We start from the raw sequence: 25,893 nt of genomic DNA on the forward strand, positions 1-25,893 counted from the left end.
AGAGGAATGGGGCAAAAATAGCCCAAGGGGGGAACAAGTCTCACAAGGTGTGGAGGGGTTACAGGTTAGGATCTTCCTGAGGAGACCAAAGGTGGCTCCTGGCCTGAGGGATCAGTTTTCAGAGAGGAGGGGTGGGCCCTGGGTAGGGGAAGGCTAACCTATAGCAGGAGCCCAGTCATGACCAGCAGGAAGCAAGCAGGAAATGGGCTGAGGGAACACACAGCCCCTGCAGAACCTGCACAGGTGGCAGCCAGACAGCTGAGGCTGGACAGGAAGAGCAGCAGAGCAAAGGCTGGCCGCAGTACCTCATGTCTATAATCCCAGCACTTTGAAAGGTGAAGCAGGAGGATCTCTCAAGCCCAGTAATTCAAGACAGCCTAGGCAACATAGTGATACCTCGTCTTTACAAAAAAAAAAAAATGTTTTAATAAGCAGGGCACGGGCCGGGCGCGGTGGCTCACACCTGTAATCCCAGCACTTTGGGAGGCCGAGGCAGGCGGATCAGCAGAGGCCAGGAGTTCGAGACTAGCCTGACCAACATGGTGAAACCCCATCTCTACTAAAAATACAAAAATTAGCCAGGCATGTTGGCGTGTGTCTGTAATCCCATCTACCCAGGAGGCTGACGCAGGAGAATCACTGGAACCCAGGAGGCGGAGGCTGCAGTGAGCCAAAATCATGCCACTGCATTCCACCCTGCGAGACAGAGCAAGACTCCATCTCAATAAATAAATAAATAAGTAAACAGGGCACAGTGGTGCATGCCTGTAGTCCCGGCTACTTTAGAGGCTGAGGTGGGGGAATTGCTTGAGCCCAGGAGGTCAAGGCTGCAGTGAGCCTTGATCACACCCTGCACTCCAACCTGGGCAACAGAATCATACTTGTCTCGAAACAAAAAAAAAACAAAAAACACCAGCCGGGCACAATGGCTCACTCCTGTAATCCCAGCACTTTGGGAGGCCGGAGCGGGCGGATCACGAGGTCAGGAGATTGAGACCATCCTAGCCAACATGGTGAAACCCCATCTCTACTAAAAATACAAAAAAAAATTAGCTGGGCATGGTGGCGGGCACCTGTAGTCACAGCTACTCGGGAGGCTGAGGCAGGAGAATGGCGTCAACTCCAGAGGTGGAGCTTGCAGTAAGCCGAGATTGCGCCACTGCACTCCAGCCTGGGCGACAGAATGAGACTCCGTCTCAAAAAAAATAAAACTAAATTAAAAAATAAAAAAGAGAGCACCAGAGGAACGATGAAGGCAAACACCAGGCACATCAGCACATCAGGTAGTCAGCCTTATCTTTCAAGACCTGGGAGCGGTGCAGTGGGGAATGTTGTCTTGGGCTTCAGTTAGACATCTGGGTAATTGCTCATATGTCCTCCTTCTTGGGTGTGCAGGGTAAGAGGGGAAGTGGGGCTGGGCGCGGTGGCTCAAGCCTGTAATCCCAGCACTTTGGGAGGCCGAGACAGGCGGATCACGAGGTCAGGAGATTGAGACCATCCTGGCTAACATGGTGAAACCCCATCTGTACTAAAAAATACAAAACGTAGCCAGGCAAGGTGGCGGGCGCCTGTAGTCCCAGCTACTCAGGAGGCTGAGACAGGAGAATGGCGTAAACCCAGGAGGCGGAGCTTGCAGTGAGCTGAGATCTGGCCACTGCACTACAGCCTGGGCGACAGAGCTAGACTCTGTCTCAAAAAAAAAAAAAAAGAGGGGAAGTGACAGCAGTGGTCTCTAGAAGCCAGACCTGTAAACAGAGCTCTCTTTATCTTCATATAGATGTTCCACCTGTTGTTCTTGTTTTGTTTTTGTTTGCAGGGGTGGGGTCTCATCATGTTGCCCAAGCTGGTCTTGCACTACTGTCCTCAAAGGATTTTCCTGTCTTGGCCTCCCAAAGTGCTGGGATTACAGGTGTGAGCCACCACACCCAGTCTCACTTTGGTTTTTTTGTTATTGTTTTTTTTTTTTTTGAGACGGAGTCTCGCTCTGTCGCCCAGGCTGGAGTACAGTGGCACGATCTCGGCTCACTGCAAGCTCTGCCCCCGGGGTTCACACCATTCTCCTGCCTCAGCCTCCTGAGTAGCTGGGACTACAGGCACCCGCCACCGCGCCCGGCTAATTTTTTGTATTTTTAGTAGAGACGGGGTTTCACTGTGTTAGCCAGGATGGTCTCGATCTCCTGACCTTGTGATCCGCCCGCTTTGGCCTCCCAAAGTGCTAGGATTACAGGTGTGAGCCACTGCGGCCGGCCTGTTATTGTTTTTGAAACGGGGTCTCACTCTGTTGCCAGGCTGGAGTCCAGTGGCATATTCATAGCTCATTGCAGCCTTGACCTTCTGAGCTCAAGTGATCTTCCTACCTCAGCCTCCCAAGTAGCTGGGTCTACAGGCATATGCCACCACACCTGGCTAATTTTTGTATTTTTTTGTAGAGACGGGGTTTTTTTTTTTTTTTTTTGAGACGGAGTCTCGCTCTGTCGCCCAGGCTGGAGTGCAGTGGCGCTATCTCGGCTCACTGCAAGCTCCGCCTCCCGGGTTTATGCCATTCTCCTGCCTCAGCCTCCCGAGTAGCTGGGACTACAGGCGCCCGCCACCTCGCCCGGCTAATTTTTTTTTTTTGTATTTTTAGTAGAGACGGGGTTTCATTGTGTTAGCCAGGATGGAGACGGGGTTTTGCCATGTTGCCCAGGCTGGTCTGCAACTCCTAGGCTCAAGAGATCCTCCCTCCTCAACCTACAAAAGTGCTGGGATTACAGGCGTGAGCCATTGCATCGGCCCTTTGCACACCACAAGGACAGCCCTCCTCCTCCTGAGGATAATGAGAACAAAGAAAAAATAACATATGATGTCTCTGTTTGGGACCAGGAATTCCTGAAAGTTTACCAAGGAACACTTTTTGAACATATTCTGGCTGCAAACTCCTGAGACATCAAAGGTTTGCTTGGTATTACATGTAAGACCATTGCCAATACTATCAAGGGGAAAGCTCCTGAGGAGATTTGCGAGAACTTCAACATCAAAAATGGCTTTACTGAAGAGCAGGAAGCCCAGGCACACAGAGAACCAGTGATGTGAAGAGAAGCCAGATGTTGCGCCTGACTCTGTAGCACTGCAAGGATTGTTTCAAATACGAGTTGCATTGCTGTTTATAATCATGAATATTCAACAAACAGTAGACAAATGCAACCACAAATCAATTATACCGGCAGAATACTGTCCTCACTGCATGTATAGTTTGAGTACAGATTCCAAACCTATGGCTGAGTTTCTTCCAGTATGATAGAAAGTTCCTGTTTTCTTTGCTATGCATAAAACTGAAATGTGGGTTCTCTAAGGAAAGTGGCATTTTGGGCTTTCCCCCTTTTTTGTAAAGTGATGACTGCCTAGTTTATTGTCCAGTTAACTTTAGTGACCTTTTTAAAAGTTGGCATTGTAGGCTGGGCACGGTGGCTCATGCCTGTAATCCCAGCACTTTGGGAGGTCAAGGCGGGTGGATCACCTACGGTCAGGAGTTTGAGACCAGCCTGGCTAACATGATGAAACCCCATTTCTACTAAAAATACAAAAAAGTAGCCGGGCACAGTGGCATACACCTGTAAGCCCAGCTACTTGGGAGGCTAAGGCAGGAGAATTGCTTGAACCTGGGAGGTGGAGGTTGCAGTGAGCCAAGATCATTCCATTGTACTCCAGCTTGGGTACAACAAGCGAAACTTGGGCCAGCTTGGGCAACAAAAGCGAAACTCCATCTCAAAAAAAAAAAAAAAAAAAAAAAAAAAGTTGGCATTGTAAGTAAAACAACTTGCAAAACATTTTCTGAAATAGAATTAACAAAATATTATCTTTTTTTTTTTTGAGATGGAGTCTTGCTCTGTCGCCCAAGCTGGAGTGCCATGGCGCAATCTTGGCTCACTGCAAGCTCCGCCTCCTGGGTTCACGCCATTCTCCTGCCTCAACCTCCTAAGTAGCTGGGACTACAGGCGCCCGCCACTACGCCTGGCTAATTTTTTGTATTTTTTTAGTAGAGACGGGGCTTCACCGCATTAGCCAGGATGGTCTCGATCTCCTGACCTTGTGATCTGCCTGCCTCGGCCTCCCAAAGTGCTGGGATTACAGTCATGAGCCACTGCACCTGGCCTTTTTTTTTTTTTTTTTTTTTTTTTTTTTTGAGACGGAGTCTCGCTGTGTCGCCCAGGCTGGAGTGCAGTGGCCGGATCTCAGCTCACTGCAAGCTCTGCCTCCCGGGTTTTTACGCCATTCTCCTGCCTCAGCCTCCCGAGTAGCCGGGACTACAGGCGCCCGCCACCTCGCCCGGCTAGTTTTTTGTAGTTTTTAGTAGAGACGGGGTTTCACCGTGTTAGCCAGGATGGTCTCGAACTCCTGACCTCGTGATCCGCCCGTCTCGGCCTCCCAAAGTGCTGGGATTACAGGCTTGAGCCACTGCGCCCGGCTTTTTTTTTTTTTTTTGAGACAGGGACTCACTCTGTCACTCAGGCTGAAGTGTAATGGTGCCATCTTGGCTCACTGCAACCTCGACCTCCTGGGCTCAAGTGATCCTCCCACCTCGGCCTCCCGAGTAGCTGGGACTATGGGTGCATACTACCATAACTGGCTAAATTTTGTAATTTTTGTTCAGATAGGGTTTTGCTATGTTTCCCAGGCTGGTTTTGAACTCCTGGGCTCAAGTGATCTGCCCACTTCGACCTCCCAAAGTGCTAAGGTGACAGGTGTGAGCCACCACACCTAGTCAGAAAATATTATCTTTACTCATGAGTTAGAAACTGGAAAAAGGGTACTTGAAACAATTGATCTGAGTGGGGTTACTGGGATATCTTCCAGCCTCCTAGAGTCAAGGAGTATTACTGATATTCATTAACCTGTATGTAGCAGGGCTTCCTTAATTGCATCTGAGGACTTAAAAAAAAATCCTCTTAGCTTTAAATATATTGCTGAGAGAGACTCAGTTACTACACAGTTTGTGGGTTTTTTTCTTTGGAGAAACGGACTTGGAAAATTTGTTAGCTTTTCAATTAAAAAAGACACTTACCCCACCCCCACAAAAAAAAAAAAAAAAGGCCACATGTGGTGACCCATGCCTATAATCCCGGCACTTTGGGAGGCTGAGGTGGAAGGATCATTTGAGGCCAGATGTTTGAGAGCATCCTGGGCAACGTGATAAGATCCTGTTTCTACACAAAATGAAAATTAACTTGGCATAGTGGCAAGTGCTTATAGTCCCAGCTACTTGGGAGACTGAAGCAGGAGAATTGCTTGAGCCTAGGAGTTCAAGGTTGCAGTGAGCTATGATCACACCACTGCACCATAGCCTGAGTGACAGAGCAAGACCCTGTCTCTAAAATAACAAACTAAAATAACAATAAAGAAACTGATTTTAGCGACCCCTAAAAATCCTATTAGTGCCTCCAAGTGATATGTAATTATATGTATAAGCTTACAAATAATTTTCTCCACACTTATTCTCTCTTTTAATCCTTAAGACTGTCCTGTAAAGTACAATTATTATCTTTCATTTTTTGTGGCTGAGGAAATTGAGGCTCAGATGTCACTGAACCAAAACGGATTAATTTGCCCATGTGCAATGGAAAGCCAAACACCAAAGCATCAAGTTTTTGCAATGAGAAAAGTTTATTGCAAGTCAGCTGGCAAGGAGACAGGAAGAAACTCTCAAATCTGTCTCCCTGAGCTGGGGGATGGGTCAGGTTTTATAAACGTAGGATAAGAAGGTGAGAATTGATTGGATCTTTCAATGAGGTGATACCAGGAGGCAGGATCTGACTGGATCCTGCCATGGGGTGATGCCAGGGCTCCATCTTACTGAATCTTGGATCCCACCATGAGGTTCACCTCTTAATTCAGTCCCTGCTCCTTGATCTGAGCACTTAGGTTCCACCATTGGCTGCATGCTTGGATCATCTGCTCATGCTCAGGTTACATGATCTTTGACCTGGGGGTCCATGGTAACTGAAAAACAACTAACAACTTTGTTACATAAAAGTTGGACCAGGCTAGGTGTGGTGGGAGTGGTGGCTCCCGCCTGTAATCTCAGAACTTTGGGAGGCCAAGGCAAATGGACTGCTTGAGCCCAGGAGTTCCAGACTAGCCTGGGCAACGTGGCGAAACTCTGTCTTTACAAAAACTGGCCAGGTGTGGTGGTGTGCACCTGTAGTCCCGGCTACTTGGGGGGCTAAGGCAGGAGGATCGCTTGAGATGTGAAAGTCAAGGCTGCAGTGAGCAGCGATCGCACCACTGCACTCCAGCCTGGGCGACAAGTGAGACCCCTGTCTCATAAAAAATAAAGTTGACCAGGCGCAGTGGCTCACGCCTGTAATCCCAAAACTTTGGGAGGCCGAGGCAGGCGGATCACAAGGTCAGGAGATCTAGACCATCCTGGCTAACATAGTGAAACCCCATTCTCTACTAAAACATACAAAAAATTAGCCAAGCGTGGTGGCGGGCGCCTGTAGTCCCAGCTACTTGGGAGGCTGAGGCAGGAGAATGGTGTGAACCCGGGAGGCAGAACTTGCAGCGAGCCAAGATTGTGCCACTATACTCCAGCCTGGGTGACAGAGCAAGACTCCGTCTCAAAAATAAATAAAAAAATAAATAAATAAATAAATAAATAAATAAATAAATAAATAAATAAAGTTGAACAAGATTGGTCTGATGTGGTTATACAGAGAGGTTAAGAAAATTACCTAAGGTTACACAGCCAATAGGTGGTGAAGGAGGGATTAAATTCTCATGAATTTTTATCCAGTGAGCCTTCAGGTACACTACTAACAGTTCAGAATGCAATCCAAACAGGTCAGCAGCATGCAGAAATGCCCCAGGCCTGAGGGGGCAGTTGAGTTTCCTTCAGGAAGCAAAGACAGCCATAAAAATGGAAGGATATAATTTTACTTACACTTCCTTTGCTTTCTAACTTGCTTGTAATGCTCTCGGTCCTTTGGTCACACATCTGCTTTCCACAAGTCCAAAGTTAAAATTATGCAGCTAGGCCGGGCGCAGTGGCTCATACCTGTAATCCCAGCGCTTTGGGAAGCCAAGGTGGGTGTATTACCTAAGGTCAGGAGTTTGAGACCAGCCTGACCAACATGGAGAAACCCCGTCTCTACTGAAAATACAAAATTAGCTGGGCATGGTGGCACATGCCTATAATCCCAGCTACTCAGGATGCTGAGGCAGGAGTCTTGCTTGAACCCAGGAGGTGGAAGTTGCGGTGAGCTGAGATTGTGTCATTGCACTCCAGCCTGGGCAACAAGAGCAAAACTCTGTCTCAAAAAAAAAAAAAAAAAAAAAAAATTCTGCAGCTATGGCAGTCCAGCCATGGCTGGAGTCCTATTCTGCAGCTGAGAGGAGTCTATGGGGAAAGGTTCTGGCCTGAAGCCTGCAGACCCGTCTTCTTTCTAGTCCCAGCTCTCTTATCTGCTAGCCAACGAGCCAGTGTGCTGTTTGTAGCTTAGTTTTCTCATCTGTCATCTGAGCATCATAACCCCTGCCCTGTGGGCTTCAGGGATAGGAGGATCAGATGAAGTGACTGACAGGGAGGTGCTTTGAGGTATGAAGTGCTCTTCAGTGTGTTGTGGGGGAGGATGGAAGTTATCTAAAGAGTCCCCAGGATTGTGGCTCCAGCTTGGCCTGGCAGAGCAGTGCCTCCTTAGGCTGGGGTCAAAGCCAAGTCATCTTTCCACTGTCAATGCCAGGATCTATATTCCGTTTATTGTTCTTGACTCCTTTCCTGGCAACCAAAGCTTTGAAAAGGTTCTGCAGAGCATCACGGACCTTGCCCTTCAGCTCACTATGGAGAGGGACCAGCTGGACCAAGAGCTTCAGACACAGGGCAGCAACATCCAGGTTACCCTGGGAAAGTAAGGGAGCTTGGCCAGGAAGTACAAATTCATAGCCTAAAGCTCAACCTCAGTCTGAGCCTGGTGAAGGCCCTCCTGAGACTCTCAGCCCTTCCCTGGCATCCTGAGTCTGACCCACAAAAGACAGCCTCAAGATATAATATCCATCCCTCCTTAGGGAACTGCAGTGATGAGGGAGACCTCACTCTTGCCCAGTGGATGCATTTCCTTGGGCTGCTATAACAAATTACCACAAACTTGGTTTATAGCGACAGAAATTTTCTTACAGTTCTGGAGGCCAGAAGTCCCAAACCAAGGTGTCAGTAGTGCAGGTTTGTTCGGGAGGCTCCAGGAGAGAATTCGCCTCATGCCACTTTCCCAGCTTCCGGTGGCTGTCAGCAATCCTTGGTGTTTTTGGCTTGTAGACCCATCACTCCAGTCTCTGCCTCTGCCTTCACATGACTTTCTCCTTCTGTGTCTCTGTGTTTTCTTCTTTTCTGTCTTATTACAAATATTCATTATTGGAGCTGGGTACAGTGGCTCACACCTGTAATCCCAGCGCTGAGGTAGGCAGATCACTTGAGGTCAGGAGTTCAAGACCAGCCTGGCCAACAAGGTGAAACCCCATTTCTGCTAAAAATACAAAAATTAGGCCGGGTGGGGTGGCTCACACCTGTAATCCCAGCACTTTGGGAGTCCCAGGAGGGCGGATCACCAGGTCAGGAGATTGAGACCAGCCTGGCCAACATTGTGAAACCCCATCTCTACTAAAAATATAAAAATTAGCTGGGTGTGGTGGCGTGTGCCTGTAATTCCCGCATTCCAGCTACTCGGGAGGCTGAGGCAGGAAAATCGCTTGAACTCAGAAGGCGAAGTTTGCAGTAAGCGGAGATCGCGCCACTGCACTCCAGCCCGGTGACAGAGTGAGACCCCGTCTAAAAAAAAAAAAATTAGCTGGATGTGGTGGCGGGTGCCTGTAATCCCACCTACTTGGGAGACTGAGGCAGGAGAATTGCTTGACCCTGGGAGGCAGAGGTTGCAGTGAGCCAAGATCGTGCCACTGCACTCCATCCTAGCTGACAGAGCAAGACTCCGTCTCCAAAAAGAAGAAATTTTTTAAAAAAAGAAAAAAAAAAGAAATACTCATTACTGGATTTAGGGCTCATCTTAATCTAGAATGATCTCTTCTTGAGATCCTCACCTTAATTACATCTCCAAGTACCCTTATTCCAAATAAGGTCACATTCTGAGGTTCTAGGTGGATACCTTTTGGGAGTCACAACTTGATTTGTAACAAGGAGCCTCCAGTTTGATGGGAGAGACCTAACCCCACTCTTGGAGAGTCCCCTAGTCTTAGAGGAGAAATCTGCCCCTACTTTAAGAAGCCTTTGTGGCCGGGCGCGGTGGCTCAAGCCTGTAATCCCAGCACTTTGGGAGGCCGAGATGGGCAGATCACGAGGTCAGGAAATCGAGACCATCCTGGCTAACACGGTGAAACCCCGTCTCTACTAAAAAATACAAAAAACTAGCCGGGCGAGGCAGCGGGCGCCTGTAGTCCCAGCTACTCGGGAGGCTGAGGCAGGAGAATGGCGTGAACCCGGGAGGCGGAGCTTGCAGTGAGCTGAGATCCGGCCACTGCACTCCAGCCTGGGCGACAGAGTGAGACTCTGTCTCAAAGAAAAAAAAAAAAAAAAGAAAGAAGCCTTTGTATGACAGGGAAGACCTTGATTTGCAGCCTGGTCCTCAGGAGCCTTTAAATTGAGATAGGGCTGAGTGTAGTGGCTCATGCCTGTAATCTCAGTGGAGGATTGCTTGACCTCAGGAGTTGGAGACCTGCCTGGGCAACATGGTGAAACACTATCTCTAGGCCAGGCGCGGTGGCTCAAGCCTGTAATCCCAGCACTTTGGGAGGCCGAGGCGGGCGGATCACGAGGTCAGGAAATCGAGACCATCCTGGCTAACACGGTGAAACCCCGTCTCTACTAAAAATACAAAAAGAAATTAGCCGGGCGTGGTGGCGGGCGCCTGTAGTCCCAGCTACTCCGGAGGCTGAGGCAGGAGAATGGCGTGAACCCGGGAGGCGGAGCTTGCAGTGAGCCGAGATCGCGCCACTGCACTCCAGTCTGGGCGACAGAGCTAGACTCCGTCTCAAAAAAAAAAAAAGAAACACTATCTCTATTAAAAAAAAAAAAAAAGAGAGAGACAGGCCCACAAATGTTGATGATAAGGAACGGTCAGCACTGGCAACATCCAGACCACTATTCTCTATAGAACAATGTGAGGACATTCATGTCAGAATTTGGAGGGGGTCTGCCTTGACAATGCAAGTAAAGCAAGCCAGACATCTGGTCCTAATCTTTGCCCATAATTTTTTTTTTTTTTTTGATGGGGGATGTCGCCCAGGCTGGAGTGCATTGAAGTGATCTCGGCTCATTGCAACCTCTGCCTCCCTGGTTCAAGTGATTCTCCTGCCTCAGCCTCCCAAGTAGCTGGGACTACAGGTACTTGCCACCACACCCGGCTAATTTTTTGTATTTTTAGTAGAGACAGGGTTTCACTGTGTTAGCCAGGATGGTCTTGATCTCCTGACCTCGTGATCTCCCTGGCTCAGCCTCCCAAAGTGCTGAGATTACAGGTGTGAGCCACTGCACCCAGCCTTGCCCATCTTTTTGTTGTTGTTGTCGTTGTTTTTAAATTTTTTTACTTTCCTCAGCTTCCAGATGTAAAAGAACAGATATCATTGTTGAATACCTTTTTGAAAATGAACCTCCATGTGATCGACAATAAAATGGGACTGTTCTCTAGGATGGGCGGTGTCCCAATATGGGCGGGGAAGTCATCAGGGTTAAACCCCCAGGAAGATCCTTTTGTCAATTCAAGCTAGCTCCCTGAATACTGTTTTCTCCTATCTTACAAGGACAAGGCCAGTCAGCTGGGTTCCTTTTCTTTCTACTCTGGAGATTCCCCTCCCCTCCCCTTCCCTTTTCTTTCTTCTTTTTTTTTTTTTATTTTAAAAAATTTTTTTTGAGGCAGGGTCTCTCTCTGTCACCCAGACTGGAGTGCGGTGGTGCAATCACAGCTCACTGTAGCCTTGACCTCCTGGGCTCTAGCAATCCGCCTCAGCCTCCGGAGTAGCTGGGACTATAGGTGTGCACCACCACGCCTGGCTAATTTGTTTTCACTTTTCGTAGAGACAAGGTCTCACTATGTTGCCCAGGCTGGTCTTGAACTCCTGAGCATAAGTGATCCTCCCGCCTCGACCTCCCAAAGTGCTGAGATTACAAGTGTGAGCCACCGTGCCCAACGACTCTGGATTTTTTTTTTTTTTTTTTTTTTTTTTTGAGACGGAGTCTCGCTCTGTCACCCAGGTTGGAGTGCTGTGGCTGGATCTCAGCTCACTGCAAGCTCCGCCTCCTGGGTTTACGCTATTCTCTTGCCTCAGCCTCCCGAGTAGCTGGGACTACAGGTGCCCGCCACCGCGCCCGTCTAGTTTTTTGTATTTTTTAGTAGAGACGGGGTTTCACCATGTTAGCCAGGATGGTCTCGATCTCCTGACCTCGTGATCCGCCCGTCTCGGCCTCCCAAAGTGCTGGGATTACAGGCTTGAACCACCGCGCCGGGGCCAGACTCTGGATTTTCTTCCTGAACTGGGAGCCATATAATATCATATCCAAATTGATAATCTGCACCCTCTTTCTTCCTTCCTACAAGCTGCAAGAGCCTCAGCCTGCTTACTGTCTACTTACTCAATCCCTGCGACTCCTCACTCCTCTAGATTGGAAGCTGAAGGCGGGTGCCATCTCCTCAGCTCTCCCCACACTTACTTGCCTCCCTGTTCACATCTCCCTAAAGACAACTACATGGTACCTTTTCCTCTGAAGGATTTTACAGTTGATCATTGTGGGGAAAGAGACCCAAGGTTACCAAGTCACTAGTCTGGGGGAAGGTGTGAAAATTTAAGAAATCCAGGAAACTTCTGGCAGCCCTGGTCTCTGGAATGAAAGGGCAGCCAGTAGCGTGGCTTTCTCCTCTCCTCTTAGTCCTGGCTTGAAGACATCAAGCAGGGCAACTGTTCATGTCCCCCTTACCTCAGGCATGACTGCATTTGAGCTTCTTCCAGTTGGTTATTTATTTATTTATTTATTTATTTATTTATTTATTTATTTATTTATCTTGAGACCGAATCTTGCTCTGTCGCCTAGGCTGGAGTGCAGAAGCGCGATCTCGGCTCACTGCAATCTCTGCCTCCCGGGTTCAAGTGATTTTCCTGGCTCAGCCTCCTGAGTAGTTGGGATTACAGGCACCCGCCACCACACCTGGCTAATTTTCATATTTTTAGTAGAGACGGGGTTTCATCGTGTCGGTCAGGCTGGTCTCAAACTCCTGACCTCAGGTGATCTGCCCGCCTCGGCCTCCCAAAGTGCTGGGATTACAGGCGTGAGCACCGTGCCCCGTCCTAATTGGTTATTCTCACCTCTGTATTTCCTCAGCCCCATGCAGGAACAGACTCCTTAAGGAAATATTTCTAGGAGAGCCGCAAAGACTAAAGGGTCTCAGTCCAAGGAGGTCTTAGTAGGGCTGACCTCCAATCTCCCTTTTCCTGTAATCTGTCCCATGGAGTTGGGGTTAGAGAAAATTGCAATATTATCAGGGGACCTGTAGTCTGTCTATGGTAGCCCAAAAATAGTGAGCAGAAAGGCACAGATGTTGTGGTAGGCATGGGATGGGGGTATCTTCCGAGCTCCAGATCCCACTTTTACATTACCATCCCATTTCTACCATCTGCCCCCATCAATGTGAATACCCAGCTGGAAGACATTGGGATGTCAACAGAGTTGATGAAACACAAGATTTGCTGAATTCAAATTTTAAGAAATTTGGCCAGGTGTGGTGGCTCACTCCTGTAATCCCAGCACTTTGGGAAGCCATTGCAGATGGATCACGAGGTCATGAGATGGAGACCATCTTGGCCAACATGGTGAAACCCCGTCTGTACTAAAATACAAAGAAAGTTAGCCGAGTATGCTGGCACGCGCCTGTAGTCCCAGCTACTAGGGAGGCTGAGGCAGGGGAATTGCTTGAACCCAGGAGGTGGAAGTTGCAGTGAGCCCAAGATCATGCCGCTGCACTCCAGCCTGGTGACAAAGCGAGACTCCATCTCTGAAAAAAAAAAAGAAAAAAAAAATTTGGGCCAGATGTGGTGGTTCACGCCTGTAATTCCAGCATTTTGGGAGGCTGAGGCAGGTGGCTCACCTGAGATCAGGTGTTCGAGATCAGCCTGGCCAACATAGAGAAAACCTGTCTCTACTAAAAATACAAAAATTAGCCAGGCGTGGTGGCTGTGTGTCTGTAATTCCAGCTACCCAGGAGGCTGAGGCAGGAGAATCACTTGAACCCAGGAGGCGGAGGTTGCAGTGAGCTGAGATCGCACCACTGCACTCTAGCCTGGGTGACAGGGCAAGATTCCATTTCAAAAAAAAAAAAAAGAAATTTGGTGTACTGATAGACTCTGTGGATTCAACTATTAATATGCACAAGTTCATAATCCATCCCTTTGAGAGACAGGGATCTGAGCACTGACCTGGGACAGATGTGAGGAAAGAAAAGGGATGACCAGGGCTTGACAGGGTATGGTGGGCAATTGAAGCTGGGGGACAGAGTTGGGAGGCACAGGGCTGACTTGCAACTGACTGAGATCTGCTGCTCTTTTCTTTTATTTTTTTTCTTTTTATTTTCTTTTTATTTTATTTTTTGAGTTGGAGTCTGACTCTGTTGCCCATGCTGGAGTGCAGTCTGTGTAGTCTCGGGTCACTGCAACCTCTCCTTCCAGGTTCAAGCGATTCTCCTGCCTCAGCCTCCCAAGTAGCTGGGATTACAGGCACACGCCACCATGCCCAGGTAATTTTTGTATTTTTAGTAGAGATGGGGTTTCACCGTTTTAGTCACGATGGTGTTGATCTCCTGACCTTGTGATCTCCCCGCCTCAGCCTCTCAAAGTGCTGGGATTACAGGCGTGAGCCACCACCCCCAGGCAGACTTTTCTTTTTTTAATAGATGAGGTCTTGCTCTATCACTCAGGCTGGAGTAGCAAGATCGTAGCTCTCTGCAGCCTCAATCTCCTAGGCTCAAGCAATCCTCCCGCCTTAGCCTCTTGGTAGCTAGGATTACACTGCTCCCAGACCTTTTGTTTTATTGATGACTCCTCAGCTGTCCCTGCCTCCTTGACCCCTTCGAGCTTAGCTTCCAAAAAACTATTCACAAGAGAAAAATGGATGGACCACAACTTCTCTTCTGGTGTTCCCTCATGCCAAACACTGAGGCCTCTTCTCCTTGTGGGTCTGACTGCTGATATTAAGGGGAAGAGGGACAGGCTAACAGAGTGAGAAACATGGGGTCAAGAGCCCATTCCTAGCTCCAGTTAGACTTGCCATGAAAACGAAACCACGCCCCTTCAAGGTTTTCTGGGGCCACATGGGCAGGTGCTGCATTCTACAAAGAGAAGCTGTATCCTTTATTAGAGAAGCCACAGAGGTTTAGGAAATCCAGTGTTCCCTCCCTGCCTCCCTCCCTCCCTCCTCTCTCTCTCTTTCTTTCTTTCTGGCAGGGTCCTGCTCTGTCACCCAGGCTGCAGTGGCATGATCTTGGCTCACTGCAGCCTCAACCTGCCAGGCCCAAGTGATTCTCCTACCTCAACCTCCCAAGTAGCTGGGACTACAGGTGCATACCCCCACACCTGGCTGATTTTTGTATTTTTTGTGGAGACGGGGTCTCACTATGTTGCCCGGGCTGGTCTTGAACTCCTGACCTCAAGCGATCTGCCCGCCTCAGCCTCCCAAAGTGCTAGGATTACAGGCGTGAGTCACCATGCCTGATCCTTGCTCTCTTTCTGACTCCCCTTTTCTGGTTTGATGCTTCCTGGCTATTCACTTCCAACCTTCCACTTTGGAGCCATTTCCATCTCCTCCCAAGCAACCATTTTTTTTTTTTTTCTTTTGAGACGGAGTCTCGCTCTGTCGCCAGGCTGGAGTGCCGTGGTGTGATCTTGGCTCACTGCAGGCTCTGCCTCCTGGGTTCACGCCATTTTCCTGCCTCAGCCTCCCAAGTAGCTGGGACTACAAGTGCCCGCCAACACACCCAGCTAATTTTTTTATTTTTAGTAGAGACAGGGTTTCACTGTGTTAGCCAGGATGGTCTCGATCTCCTGACCTCGTGATCCACCTGCCTCGGCCTCCCAAAGTGCTGGGATTACAGGCATGAGCCACCGCACCCGGCTGCAACTCTTTCTTTATTCCCAGTAAAAGCCACATTATGTCCTTCCCTTTCCCAACATTCGCAGGGGAGACCTACTCACTAGGGAATTCACTATGGTCTGACCAGTATGGTGGGGGGAGGAAGTGGTTGCTGATGTGTCCGTCCCCACTCCCTAGGCTCCCTGTAAATCCCATACCCCACACTGACACTTCACTATCCCAAAGAAGCTGTGAGAATAACGAGCTTATCTAGTCAGTCATAAGCAGTCAGTTGATTTCCCATCTGGACAACTATCTCAGTGATACCTAGATCAGCATCCCCCCTGCCTCGTCCTAGGAACTGACCTAGGATCTCTGTGTCCCCCTGACCCAATACGTCCCCTCAGTCTACCCTTCCTTCCCTTCCTCTACTGTGGCTCCCAATAGCCTTCCCACCCCCAGCATCAGAGCTCTGTAGGAAAGGCCTGCCCCTCAATTCTGAGGCTCCAGGCTGTTCCTAGAGCTTACCTGGGGCTGCTAGAGATGAGGTCAATGCCCACCTTCCCCACTTTTCTCCAGAATAAAACAAAAATAATAGAATTTGAGATGACTGCATATTACCTTGGAATCCAAATGATTGCCAAAGCCTGAGGACCTGAAATCTATGTAAAGCCTGAATAGTTTGCTCCTCCAGGGCCTCCAGGAGGCCCAGGATGAGATGGGTCTTCCTCTTTCTTGGTGGAGGTCACCATTCCCCTTTCCTCAGCCCATCACAGCTCCTTCTCTTTTCCTGTATTCTCTAGATAATGGAAACTTCTGGAAGATCAGATCTAGCTCAGCTGCCCCATTGGCTTTATGCATTGGCCATAATTCTGGTGACAGGCCCCAAAGGACCTTCTCTCTGTGTCTTCCTTCATCCTCCCAGCATTCATACCTGAGAGCTTCCTCTTTTCCCCACAGTGAGCAAATTTCCCTGCTTCTCCCTCCTAGGCCCCTCTCCCCATTCCCATCTGTCGTCTCTCCTTTTCATTGTCTGCATCCAGTCCAGCCCCATCTTCTTCCTCATCTCTCTGATTCTGTCTCTCCTTGCCTTTGTTCTTGCTCCCGTCCTGTCTTGCTCTTGTGCAGAGACCTTCAGAGGCAGGCCCAGGCCCTCTGTTTGGGGATTACAGGAGAAAGCACTCTAAGTCTTCTGTCCACCACTGGGAGTGACTCTGGGCACTCAGTCCTGACCTCACAGCCTGATTCATCCCCTCTCCCCACCTGAATTTTTATTTACAGTAGAAACGGGGACCCATGCAGTAATAGTGTAAGCAAAGTTTATAATTCTCATGGTCTGTGAGCCTTGAAATTGTGATTCTGGGAAATATTTTTATTGGCGGGGGGGCTCACCTCTATTTCATATTTCGTGCATCAAGTGAGACTTTGTTTTGAAAGTACCAGCATCTTCCTGTACTTCAAGTTCATATAAAATGTGAACTTGTTATGCCCTCCCAGGAAACTCTGCTGTGTGCCCTCAACTTCCTCCCCAGTTAGACTAAATTATCTAAGTGAGGTTGGTAGCTGGAACAGACTTCCAATCCTGGAGATGAAGAATCCTGCCAGCCCAGGCCCCCTTTCTTCTGGGTGATACCATCCTAGTACAAGTCCAGGGCCCTTTCTCTTCTCCAAGATTCTGTTCCTTGAATCTCTCCTTCTCTCTTCTCCTCTCTTGCTCTAAGAGACGCTCCATTTACTACATCCAGAGGCTTCCTCAGTCCTTAGTTGAGAAATGGGCAAGTGTGCATGTTTGAGGGCAATGGGTGGAGTTGGCAGTGACAAGAGTAACCACCAGGGGGAGCCTGTGCCTAAGAAGAGACTGAGGTGGTATGGCAGAGACACTCAGGACTTTTCTCCCTTCATTCCGGGGCAGTAAGGCTGCCAAGCATTCCAGCCCAGGGTGGCTCGTTATAGACCTGGGAATCTAGAGCTCCCTCCTCCCCACTTTCTGGCTCTCCTTCTCCTTTCCCGATTACCCGGGTCAGTGTGAACCAAACTGCTACATCTGTACAGTGTGAACACTTCCTAAGGACAGGTTAGGAAGAACATGGCCCCTGGAGGGCCTTATTTATTTTTATTTTTATTTCTTAGACAGGGTCTCACTCTGTTACCCAGACTAGAGTGCAGTAGCGTGATCACAGCTCACTGTAGCCTTGACCTCCTGGGCTCAAGCAATCCTCCCACCTCAACCTCCCTAGAAGCTGGGATGACAGGTGTGTGCCAACGTATCTGGCTAATTTTTTGTTTTTTGTAGAGACAAGGTTTTGCCATGTTGCCCAGGCTGGTTTTGAACTCCTGGGCTCAATCTATTTGCCTGCCTCAGCCTCCCAAAGTGCTGGGATTATAGGTGTGAGCCACAGTGCCCAGCCTGGATGACCATATTCAACGTAGGGATCAATCTTCCAGACCTTTGACCTCAACCCACAATTTCCACTAGCCCCTGTCACCAGTCTCTTCCCTGGAACCTCATTGACTCAGGCTTTCTTTCTTTCTTTTTTTTTTTTTTTTTGAGATGGAGTCTTGCTCTGTCGCCCAGGCTGGAGTGCAGTGGCGCGATCTTGGCTCACTGCAAGCTCCGCCTCCCGGGTTCACGCCATTCTCCCGCCTCAGACTCCCCAGCAGCTGGGACTACAGGCGTCTGCCACCACGCCTGGCTATTTTTTGTTGTATTTTTTGTAGAGACGGGGTTTCACCGTGTTAGCCAGGATGGTCTCGATCTCCTGACCTTGTGATCTGCCCGCCTCGGCCTCCCAAAGTGCTGGGATTACAGGCATGAGCCACCACACCTGGCTACTCAGACTTTCCTATCCCTTCTCAAACTCTCCTGGTTTGGGGATTGGGGGCACTGGGTAATACCAGTCATGTCCATTCCTTTCACCTCCACCTCAACTCCCAAGATGGTCCCAACTCAGTGGCTTCTTCACCCTTGCCACTGTCCTTGGCTGGGTTGCCTTCAGATCCACCTGACTTACTGCCATCAATTTCAGGGCTGGATCAACCAAAGAGTCAGTCTGGCTTATGAAAAGAAAGGAAGAGAGGCAGAGAATCTCTACAGGCCAGAGCTTAATCCCTTCTTTTCACTCCAGGTCATAGGGCCTTGTCAGTTCCTGCATTCACAATAATAATTAGGCCGGTTGCAGTGGCTCACACCTGTAATCCCAGCACTTTGGGAGGCCGAGGTAGGCAGATCACCTGAGGTCAGGAGTTCAAGACCAGCCTGACCAACATGGAGAAACCCCGTCTCTACTAAAAATACAAAATTAGCCAGGCATGGTTGTGCATGACTGTAATCCCAGCTACTTGGGAGGCTGAAGCAGGAGAATCGCTTGAACCCAGGAGGCAGAGGTTGTGATGAGCCAAGATCACACCATTGCACTCCAGCCTGGGTAACAAGAGTGAAACTCTGTCTCAATAATAATAATAATAATTATTATTATTATTATTATTAAACTTACTATGAGCCTGGCATTGTGATACATGCTGAGGATACCAAAATACAAATAACCATGGTCTGTGCCTTCAAGGAACTTGTATGCTAATCAAGGAAATGAACAAATAACTAGGCAATCACAGTATTAAAAAAGAGTGGCTAGAGAGGAGACTGGAGAGGCAGGGCCAGACACAAAGGAAGGGATGGCTTTCTTAGGAGTTTGGCCTTTACCCTGATTATTGGAGTAGGTGCTGAACTCGATCAGATTTGCTGTAGTATATAATACTCTCGGCAACCAAGGTTAGATTTGAGGAGACAGGGATACCAATTAGAAAGCCAGTATAGGCCAGGTGCAGTGGCTCATGCCTGTAATCCCAGCACTTTGGGAGGCCGAGGCGGGCGGATCATGAGGTCAGGAGTTCAAGACCAGCCTGGGCAACATAGTGAAAATCCATATCTACTAAAAAATACAAAAATTAACCGAGCATGGTGGTGCACACCTATAGTCCCAGCCACTCAGGGGGAAGGAGGATCGCTTGAACCTGGGAGGCGGAGGTTGCAGTAAGCTGAGATTGAGCCACTGCACTCCAACCTGGGTGACAGAGGAAGACTCCATCTCAAAAAAAAAAAAGAAAAGAAAAGAAAAGAAAGGCCGGGCGCCGCAGTGGCTCACGCCTGTAATCCCAGCACTTTGGGAGGCCAGGGCGGGCGGATCATGAGGTCAGGAGATCGAGACCATCCTGGCTAACATGTGAAACCCCGTCTCTACTAAAAATACAAAAAAAAAAAAAAAAAAAATTAGGCGTGGTGGTGGGCACCTGTGGTCCCAGCTACCTAGGAAGCTGAGGCAGGAGAACGGCGTGAACCTGGGAGGTGGAGCTTGCAGTGAGCTGAGATTGTGCCACTGCACTCCAGCCTGGGCAACAGAGCAAGACTCTGTCTCAAAATAATAATAATAATAATACTAAAATTTAAAAAAGAAAAGGAAAAGGGAGGCTTGGGTCCCTGAGGCCACATAGGCAGTTGAAGGAACCTTGCGCGCTGCTTCCTCACCTTCACCCAGGATGCTTGCTGGGACTACTGTGTAGCACTCCTTGTGCCTAGCTTTACTGCCATGTGAACCTGAGAGAGCTCCTGAGGTGAGGCACACCTACGGAAACGCTCCTGCCCTCTGGCTTAGGATCCTCCCCTCACCTTCCCAGGGACTTCAGACACCCCTACTCCAGTCTTGTCCTGGGACCTTGGATCTGAGACCTTGTCCACCACCCAAAACCTTCAGCAGCTGGGTGAGGTGGCATGTTCCTAAAATCCCAGCTACTTGAGAGACTGAGGTGGGAGGATTGATTGAGTCCAGGTGTTCAAGTCCAGCCTGGGCAACATAGCAAGAAGTTTTCTCAAGAAAAAAAAAAAAAGGCCGGGCGCGGTGGCTCAAGCCTGTAATCCCAGCACTTTGGGAGGCCGAGGCGGGTGGATCACAAGGTCAGGAGATCAAGACCATCCTGGCTAACATGGTGAAACCCCGTCTCTACTAAAAATATAAAAAACTAGCCGGGCGTGGTGGCGGGCGCCTGTAGTCCCAGCTACTCGGAGGCTGAGGCGGAAGAATAGCGTGAACCCGGGAGGCGGACGGAGCTTGCAGTGAGCCGAGATCGCACCACTGCACTCCAGCCTGGGCCACACAGCAAGACTCCGTCTCAAAAAAAAAAAAAAAAAAAGAAAAAAAAAAAAAAGAAAAGGAAAAAGGCAACCAACCCAGGCATAATGGCCTGTGTCTGTAGTTCCAGCTACTTGGGAGGCTGAGGCAGGATGATTGCTTGAGCCCATAAGCCACTGCAGTCCAGGATGGGCAACATAGCAAGATCCTGTCTCTTAAAAACAGAAGCAAAAGGCTGGGCGCAGTGGCTCACACCTGTAATCCCAGCACTTTGGGAGGCTGAGATGGACGGATCACCTGAGGTCAGGAGTTTGAGACCAGCCTGACCAACATGGAGAAACCCTATCTCTACTAAAAATACTAAAAATGCACCAGCCGGGCATGGTGGTGCATGTCTGTTATCCCAGCTACTCAGGAGGCTGAGGCAGGAGAATTGCTTGAAGCCGGGAGGTGGAGGTTGCAGTGAGCCGAGATCACACCATTGCACTCCAGCCTGGAAAACAAGAACGAAGCTTCATCTCAAAAAAAAGTAAAAATGAAGCCCATCAATGCCAGAATTTACCCCTTTCTCAGGTACCCAAGGCCAAGGACTTTGGCTTAAGATCTCCACCCTCCTATTCAGAGAGCTCTGTCTGATAGCCCGCTCAGGAACTCCATTAAAATGCATGGCCGGGTGCGGTGGCTCACGCCTGTAATGCCAGCACTTTGGGAGGCCGAGGTGGGCAGATCACGAGGTCAGGAGATGGAGACCATCCTGGCTAACATGGTGAAACCCCGTCTCTACTAATAAAATACAAAAAAATTAGCTGGGCACGGTGGCGGGCACCTGTAGTCCCAGCTACTCGGGAGGCTGAGGCAGGAGAATGGCATGAACCTGGGAGGCGGAGCTTGCAGTGAGCCAAGGTTGCGCTACTTGCACTCCAGCAAGACTCCGTCTCAAACAAAAAAAAGAAAAACTCAGTCACACAATGATCCCTGAGCTGTTCCCAAAGTCCTGAGATGCAGTTTGGGATCACTTGCACCTTCCACATCGAAAGGAAGAATAAGGCTAATGTGATCAAGCACCAAGCCTGTAAAAGCAGGTAAAAGTCACCATCTGAGTCCACCTGCTCTGCTCAGAGCTGCTGGGCTGGGTGGCCTTCATCTGGAGGCCCTACTAGTGGGTGGTCCCAGGGAACTTCCTTGAGCCATACAGTCTTAAGGAAAAACCTGGCTTCCTTCCCTTACCCATGCCCCCAGGAGCCCAATGAGTACAATTCCTTCTCTTCCGGGCACAGAAGGAGGACCAAGCCAAATCTCAGCCTTGGGAGATTTGAGAAGAAGCAACAATGATTAAGCAGGATCATAAACAGGAAGGAGCTTCCCACTGAGGAGCCATGATGAGCCTAGTTTCAAGACCAAGAAGAGGAACTCCTTCCAGACCAGGAAGGGGCTGAGGTGGAGGCCTAGATTGGGACTGTCCCTAGCCCTGGGCCTCTGGGAAGAACAGCAGCTTGACTCCAAGTATTGGTAGGCAGTCTGGCTTGAGGGTGAGGACAAGGGCCATCCAAGCTCTGGAGGAGGCTAAGATGGTACCTCAGGACTTGGCCATGTAGATGAGCCACCTCATGGCCTCTATGAGGCTGAAGAGTTAACACCAGCCATGGACAAGACTAAGTAGCTACTTCTCTCCCCTGAGAGACAGGAACTGTCCCTAGTCTCATTAGTCCTAGCCTGAGTCCACCTTAAACCCAGGTTAAGGCTACCAGCATCTAAGCTGCAGGTCCCAGCTGAGGACAAAGCTAAGCGGCAGCCCTAACCTTGGCCCCAACCCTGGACAAGGAGTATCTGGGACTGGGGATGATGCTGAGTAGCTGCATCCAGGGTCCTACCCTAAGCTAGAACCAGGGGTCTATCCTAGGCTAGGCTGAGGGGTTACTTGGGTAGAAGTGAGCATAGGGCAGAGGCCTCTTCAGAGGTGAGCCTGTTGAATAAATCCAGACAAGCAGAGATCTGTGTTGCAGATGCTCTTATTTCTTGACTTGGGGGAGTCAGCAGAAATATGGGGCTCTCCAGGTAGCTCTGCTCCCAGTGAATTTTGTTACTGAGCCAGAGAGCTCTCAGGCAGCTCTCCTGTCTGTGGCAAGTCTTCCCCTAAACTAAGGGCTGCTCCAGAAATCCTGGTGGAGACAAGCAAGGACCCAGGGCCCAGCAAAGTTCCTACTCCAGAGCAGAGAAGTCCTGGGGAAAGGAAGGGTGGAGCTCTGTAGTCCTCCTCCTCTCAGCAGGCCAGAGAAGGCAGCTTGAAGCCAGGGATGGACAGCACATTCAAGCCCAAGCAGGTGGGAGCTACTGGGCTGTTTCAGTGAGGTGGCTCCAATCTTTGAGCTGCTACTTTCTAGCCAAATGAACTTGGTCAAGTCATTTAATTTTTCTAAACTTCTATTTCCTGTAAAATGGGAATAACATCAGTACTTTCCCCACTGGGGTTATGAGAAGCATTAAATGAGGGATTATATAAAGATGAGTAGAATGCCTGGCATGTATTAAATGCTCATAAATGTTAACTATTTTCATGATTGGAAGTGGGGACTTTAGCCAAAAGATCCAGGTCCAACCAGTCCCTCTATAACCTGCATCCTCTGAGACCCGTAGCTGTTTAAAAACACACAACTGTGTATATATTAAACTATGTATATATTTCACACACATATCTTAAAAATAGCTCCAGATGACAGAAGAATATTGCATACACAGGTCCACCATGGGCCCCTCCAAGTCCCACGCACCCTTCCCTGATCACTGTGTCCCAGAAATGATTTCCTGTGTCAGTGACACAGAGGACCTGTCCAAGCAAGCCTCCAGGTCCTGAGTGTTCTGATGCCTGAAGGGTAGTCATAGGTCCCGAGGTGGGGTCGGGGGTGGAGTGCTAGGGTCCCATAGGATGTCCTCATATGGGCTTAGAACTGGGCCTGAGGGCCATCCTTGAGTCCCAGTCTGCTCCAGCAGGGCTTTGAGTAAGCCCACAGTGAGAGGGGGCTCTGCTCCAGGCTCAGGAAATGGGGTAGGGGGCCCCACCTCATCTGGGAGGTATGTCCTCAGTAGAAGCAGGAGCTCAGCTGGAGCCAGTTCTGGTGGGCACAGGCGGCAAAGGAGGGGGAGGTGAGCATCAAGCCGGCGGTGCTGGGCAAACTCGGCCAGCAGCAGTTTGAAGATTTCACTTCGAAGCAAGGGACTGGAGGGGCCGAGGGCCAGGCCTGCATCCAGAGCCCGATCCCATTGCTCCTTTTGCACCAGCTGCCCGACAGCTTGGAGCACAGCTTTGGGCCGCCCACTGCTCAAGAGCAGCTCTAGCTCCAGAGCCTCAGGCCTGGTCCCCTCCTCACCTAGCACTGCCAGGGCTCGGCGATACAGGGGCAGTCCCGGGCCCCCTGCCCCCCAGCCCGGCCCACCCTGCTGCTGAGCCAGCTCCACAAAAGGTGGCAGCCATCGAGGCTCCAGCCGGCACAGACATTGGCAGAGGAGTTCAAAGGGGGGCAGTATCCCATTGGGGGGTTCCTTTACAGCGGTTATTCCCCCTAACACTTTCTTCCACACATCAGGGGGTGCTTGGGACCTCAGCTTGCCATTCCCATCTGTCTGGAGCTGCAGGGCCCTGAGGGTGGCACCCCAGGCTGCTGTAGGAAGGGCCTGGAAAACAGTGTTGAGCTGGGCCAGCTGGTCTCCTATCAACTCGGTCCTCAGCAGGCGTGCCACTTCCTGCTCCGCCAGCTCAGTCCAACCAGCCTCCTCATCATCGCCAGCCACCAGCTGGGCCTTCAGCTGCTCTAAGCCTCGGTAATCCCGAAGTTCGGTCCTCAACATGGTCAGCAGTGTAGATGGGGGCAGGTGGCCCTGGAGGATGGAGGCCAGGGCCTGAGGTGCCCGGAATGTGCTGCTGTGTCTCAGTTCTTCTGGAGTGAGCTGGGCACCCCGCAGGCTCCGCCGCTGGTAGTACCCGCAAGCCTCCTCAAACACCAGATCCTTGGCTGAAGGCAGCTCAACACCCTGTGGGGCTTCCCAGCCCACACAAAACAGACCCAAGGCTGAAAGCAGACGAAGACTCCCTCGGGTCTCCAGCTCTTCCTCATCCTCCATGCCGGGGGCTGGCGGTTCCAGCAGATGTACCCTGTCTGTACTTAGGACCTTCCTCTCCAGCAGCTGCCCACTGCCCATGTCCAGCAGTTCCAATGTGGAGCCCAGCACACAGGCCAGAGTGCCCTGAAATGTGCCTAGGGCTGCAGACCCCCGCGAGCCTACAGGTGCCTCCTGCAGGATGCCCACTGCCCGGGTACCACCGTGGGACTGCACTAGGCTCACAGTGCCCCCAAAGTCAAGCAACAGCAGGCCGTGGGGAGTTGGGGCCCAGGTGTGTACAGCCAGTGGCTCTCTGAGGGACAGCAACCCAGGAAGGCCTCGGAGCAGGGTCCGGAAGTCCCATGTGTCCCCTCGTCCAGGATTCAGACTCTTACTGTAGGAGAGGCCAAGCCGTGGGGCAGCCACTATCACTTTGCCCTTGCCTGGGCTCCAGATGAGTAGAACGTGGGCCACGCCAGGCCAGGTGGTGGCAGTGGGCACCAGGAAGAGGTGTCTGCAGGAGGCCAGCAGCCCGAAAGCGGGGCAGTGGTGCAGCAGGACGTGCGTGCGGCCCAGGCTGGTGCTAGCTTCCCCGCTGGGCTCCAGGGTCCGGACGCACACACAGTGGCTGAAAGCAGTTGCTGGCGGCCCTAACGGGCCCTCGGACCCGGCTTGGCGCTCCTCGCACCACACCAGGCGGCCTCGGAGCGCCGCCACTGCCACCACGCGGGCTCCCCCGCCCGGACACAGCTCGGTGCTCTGCAGCAGTCGCCAGCCAGGCCCCACGCCCGCGCCCCACACCTCGGTCAGGCCACTCTCCCACACCAGCACCAGCGCCGGCCGCGCTGGCCACGGCAGGAAGAAGGCGTCCAGCGGGGAGGGCTGGCCTGCCAGCCAAGCCCGCTCCAGCTCCGCGCCGGGCCCTCGCGCCGCGACCAGCAGCTGCGGGGCTACCGTCCCCAGGGGTCGCAGGAGCAGCAGGTGGCGGCCGTCCGGGCTGCCGCGGACTCGTACCGCTGGGTCCCCGGCCAGCAGCTCCCGGAGCCGCGCCGCGCCGCCGAAGGCACTCAGGTCCGAGAGCAGCCGCAGAGTCCCCGAGCGCTTCATGGCGCCGCCGCGCGTGAGCGCGCCCAGGCTTTGCCAGGTCCAGCCGCCCGGCAGGACGAGGCCCGATTCTCGGGGGAGCCAAGCAGGGCCAAGACTTCCGTCTCCCGTGGATGAGGTGAGCAGAGGCCGGGCTAATCGTCGACTCCGCCCCGCCCCGCCCCGCCAGGCCGGCTCCGGGATGGCTCCTGCAGTCGCCGGGCCAGCACTACACGCTCGCCGGGGGAGGAGCCACCGGAGCGCCCTAGGGGCTCAGCGCCTGCACCGCGCCCGCCCGGGGACGCTCTCGCCGTAGGGGGAGGCCCTTCCCCAGACCCCAGGACGCCGCCCAGTGGCCCGGAGTCCGACGCAGGAATAGGGATTCCAGCCCCCTGAGCCCCTCTCCCAAGGATTTCACCCCAGTTTACTCCTTCAGGAAATTTTTGTTGAGCACATGCTTTGTGCCAGGCTCTGAGTAGACAGCCCTAAACAAAATAGAAA

General features: G+C 51.0%; 1 protein-coding gene across 1 annotated transcript; it reads right to left on the reverse strand.

The window, feature by feature from the left end:
* Nucleotides 1-22,871: 22,871 nt before the first annotated feature.
* On the reverse strand, nt 22,872-25,567 carry LOC105478360 (HPS6 biogenesis of lysosomal organelles complex 2 subunit 3). The gene has a single exon (XM_011735545.2). The coding sequence runs from the start codon at nt 25,414-25,416 to the stop codon at nt 23,089-23,091; it is 2,328 nt and encodes a 775-aa protein (XP_011733847.2). The 5' UTR covers nt 25,417-25,567; the 3' UTR covers nt 22,872-23,088.
* Between the last annotated feature and the right edge of the window lie 326 nt (nt 25,568-25,893).

The sequence above is a fragment of the Macaca nemestrina genome, chromosome 9 (genome assembly GCF_043159975.1).
Source record: "Macaca nemestrina isolate mMacNem1 chromosome 9, mMacNem.hap1, whole genome shotgun sequence".
In the NCBI taxonomy this organism is placed as follows: domain Eukaryota; kingdom Metazoa; phylum Chordata; class Mammalia; order Primates; family Cercopithecidae; genus Macaca; species Macaca nemestrina.

Coding starts and splice junctions, on each gene's coding strand:
- LOC105478360 (XM_011735545.2), bottom strand. CDS start 25,416: ATGAAGCGCTCGGGGACTCTGCGGCTGCTCTCGGACCTGAGTGCCTTC.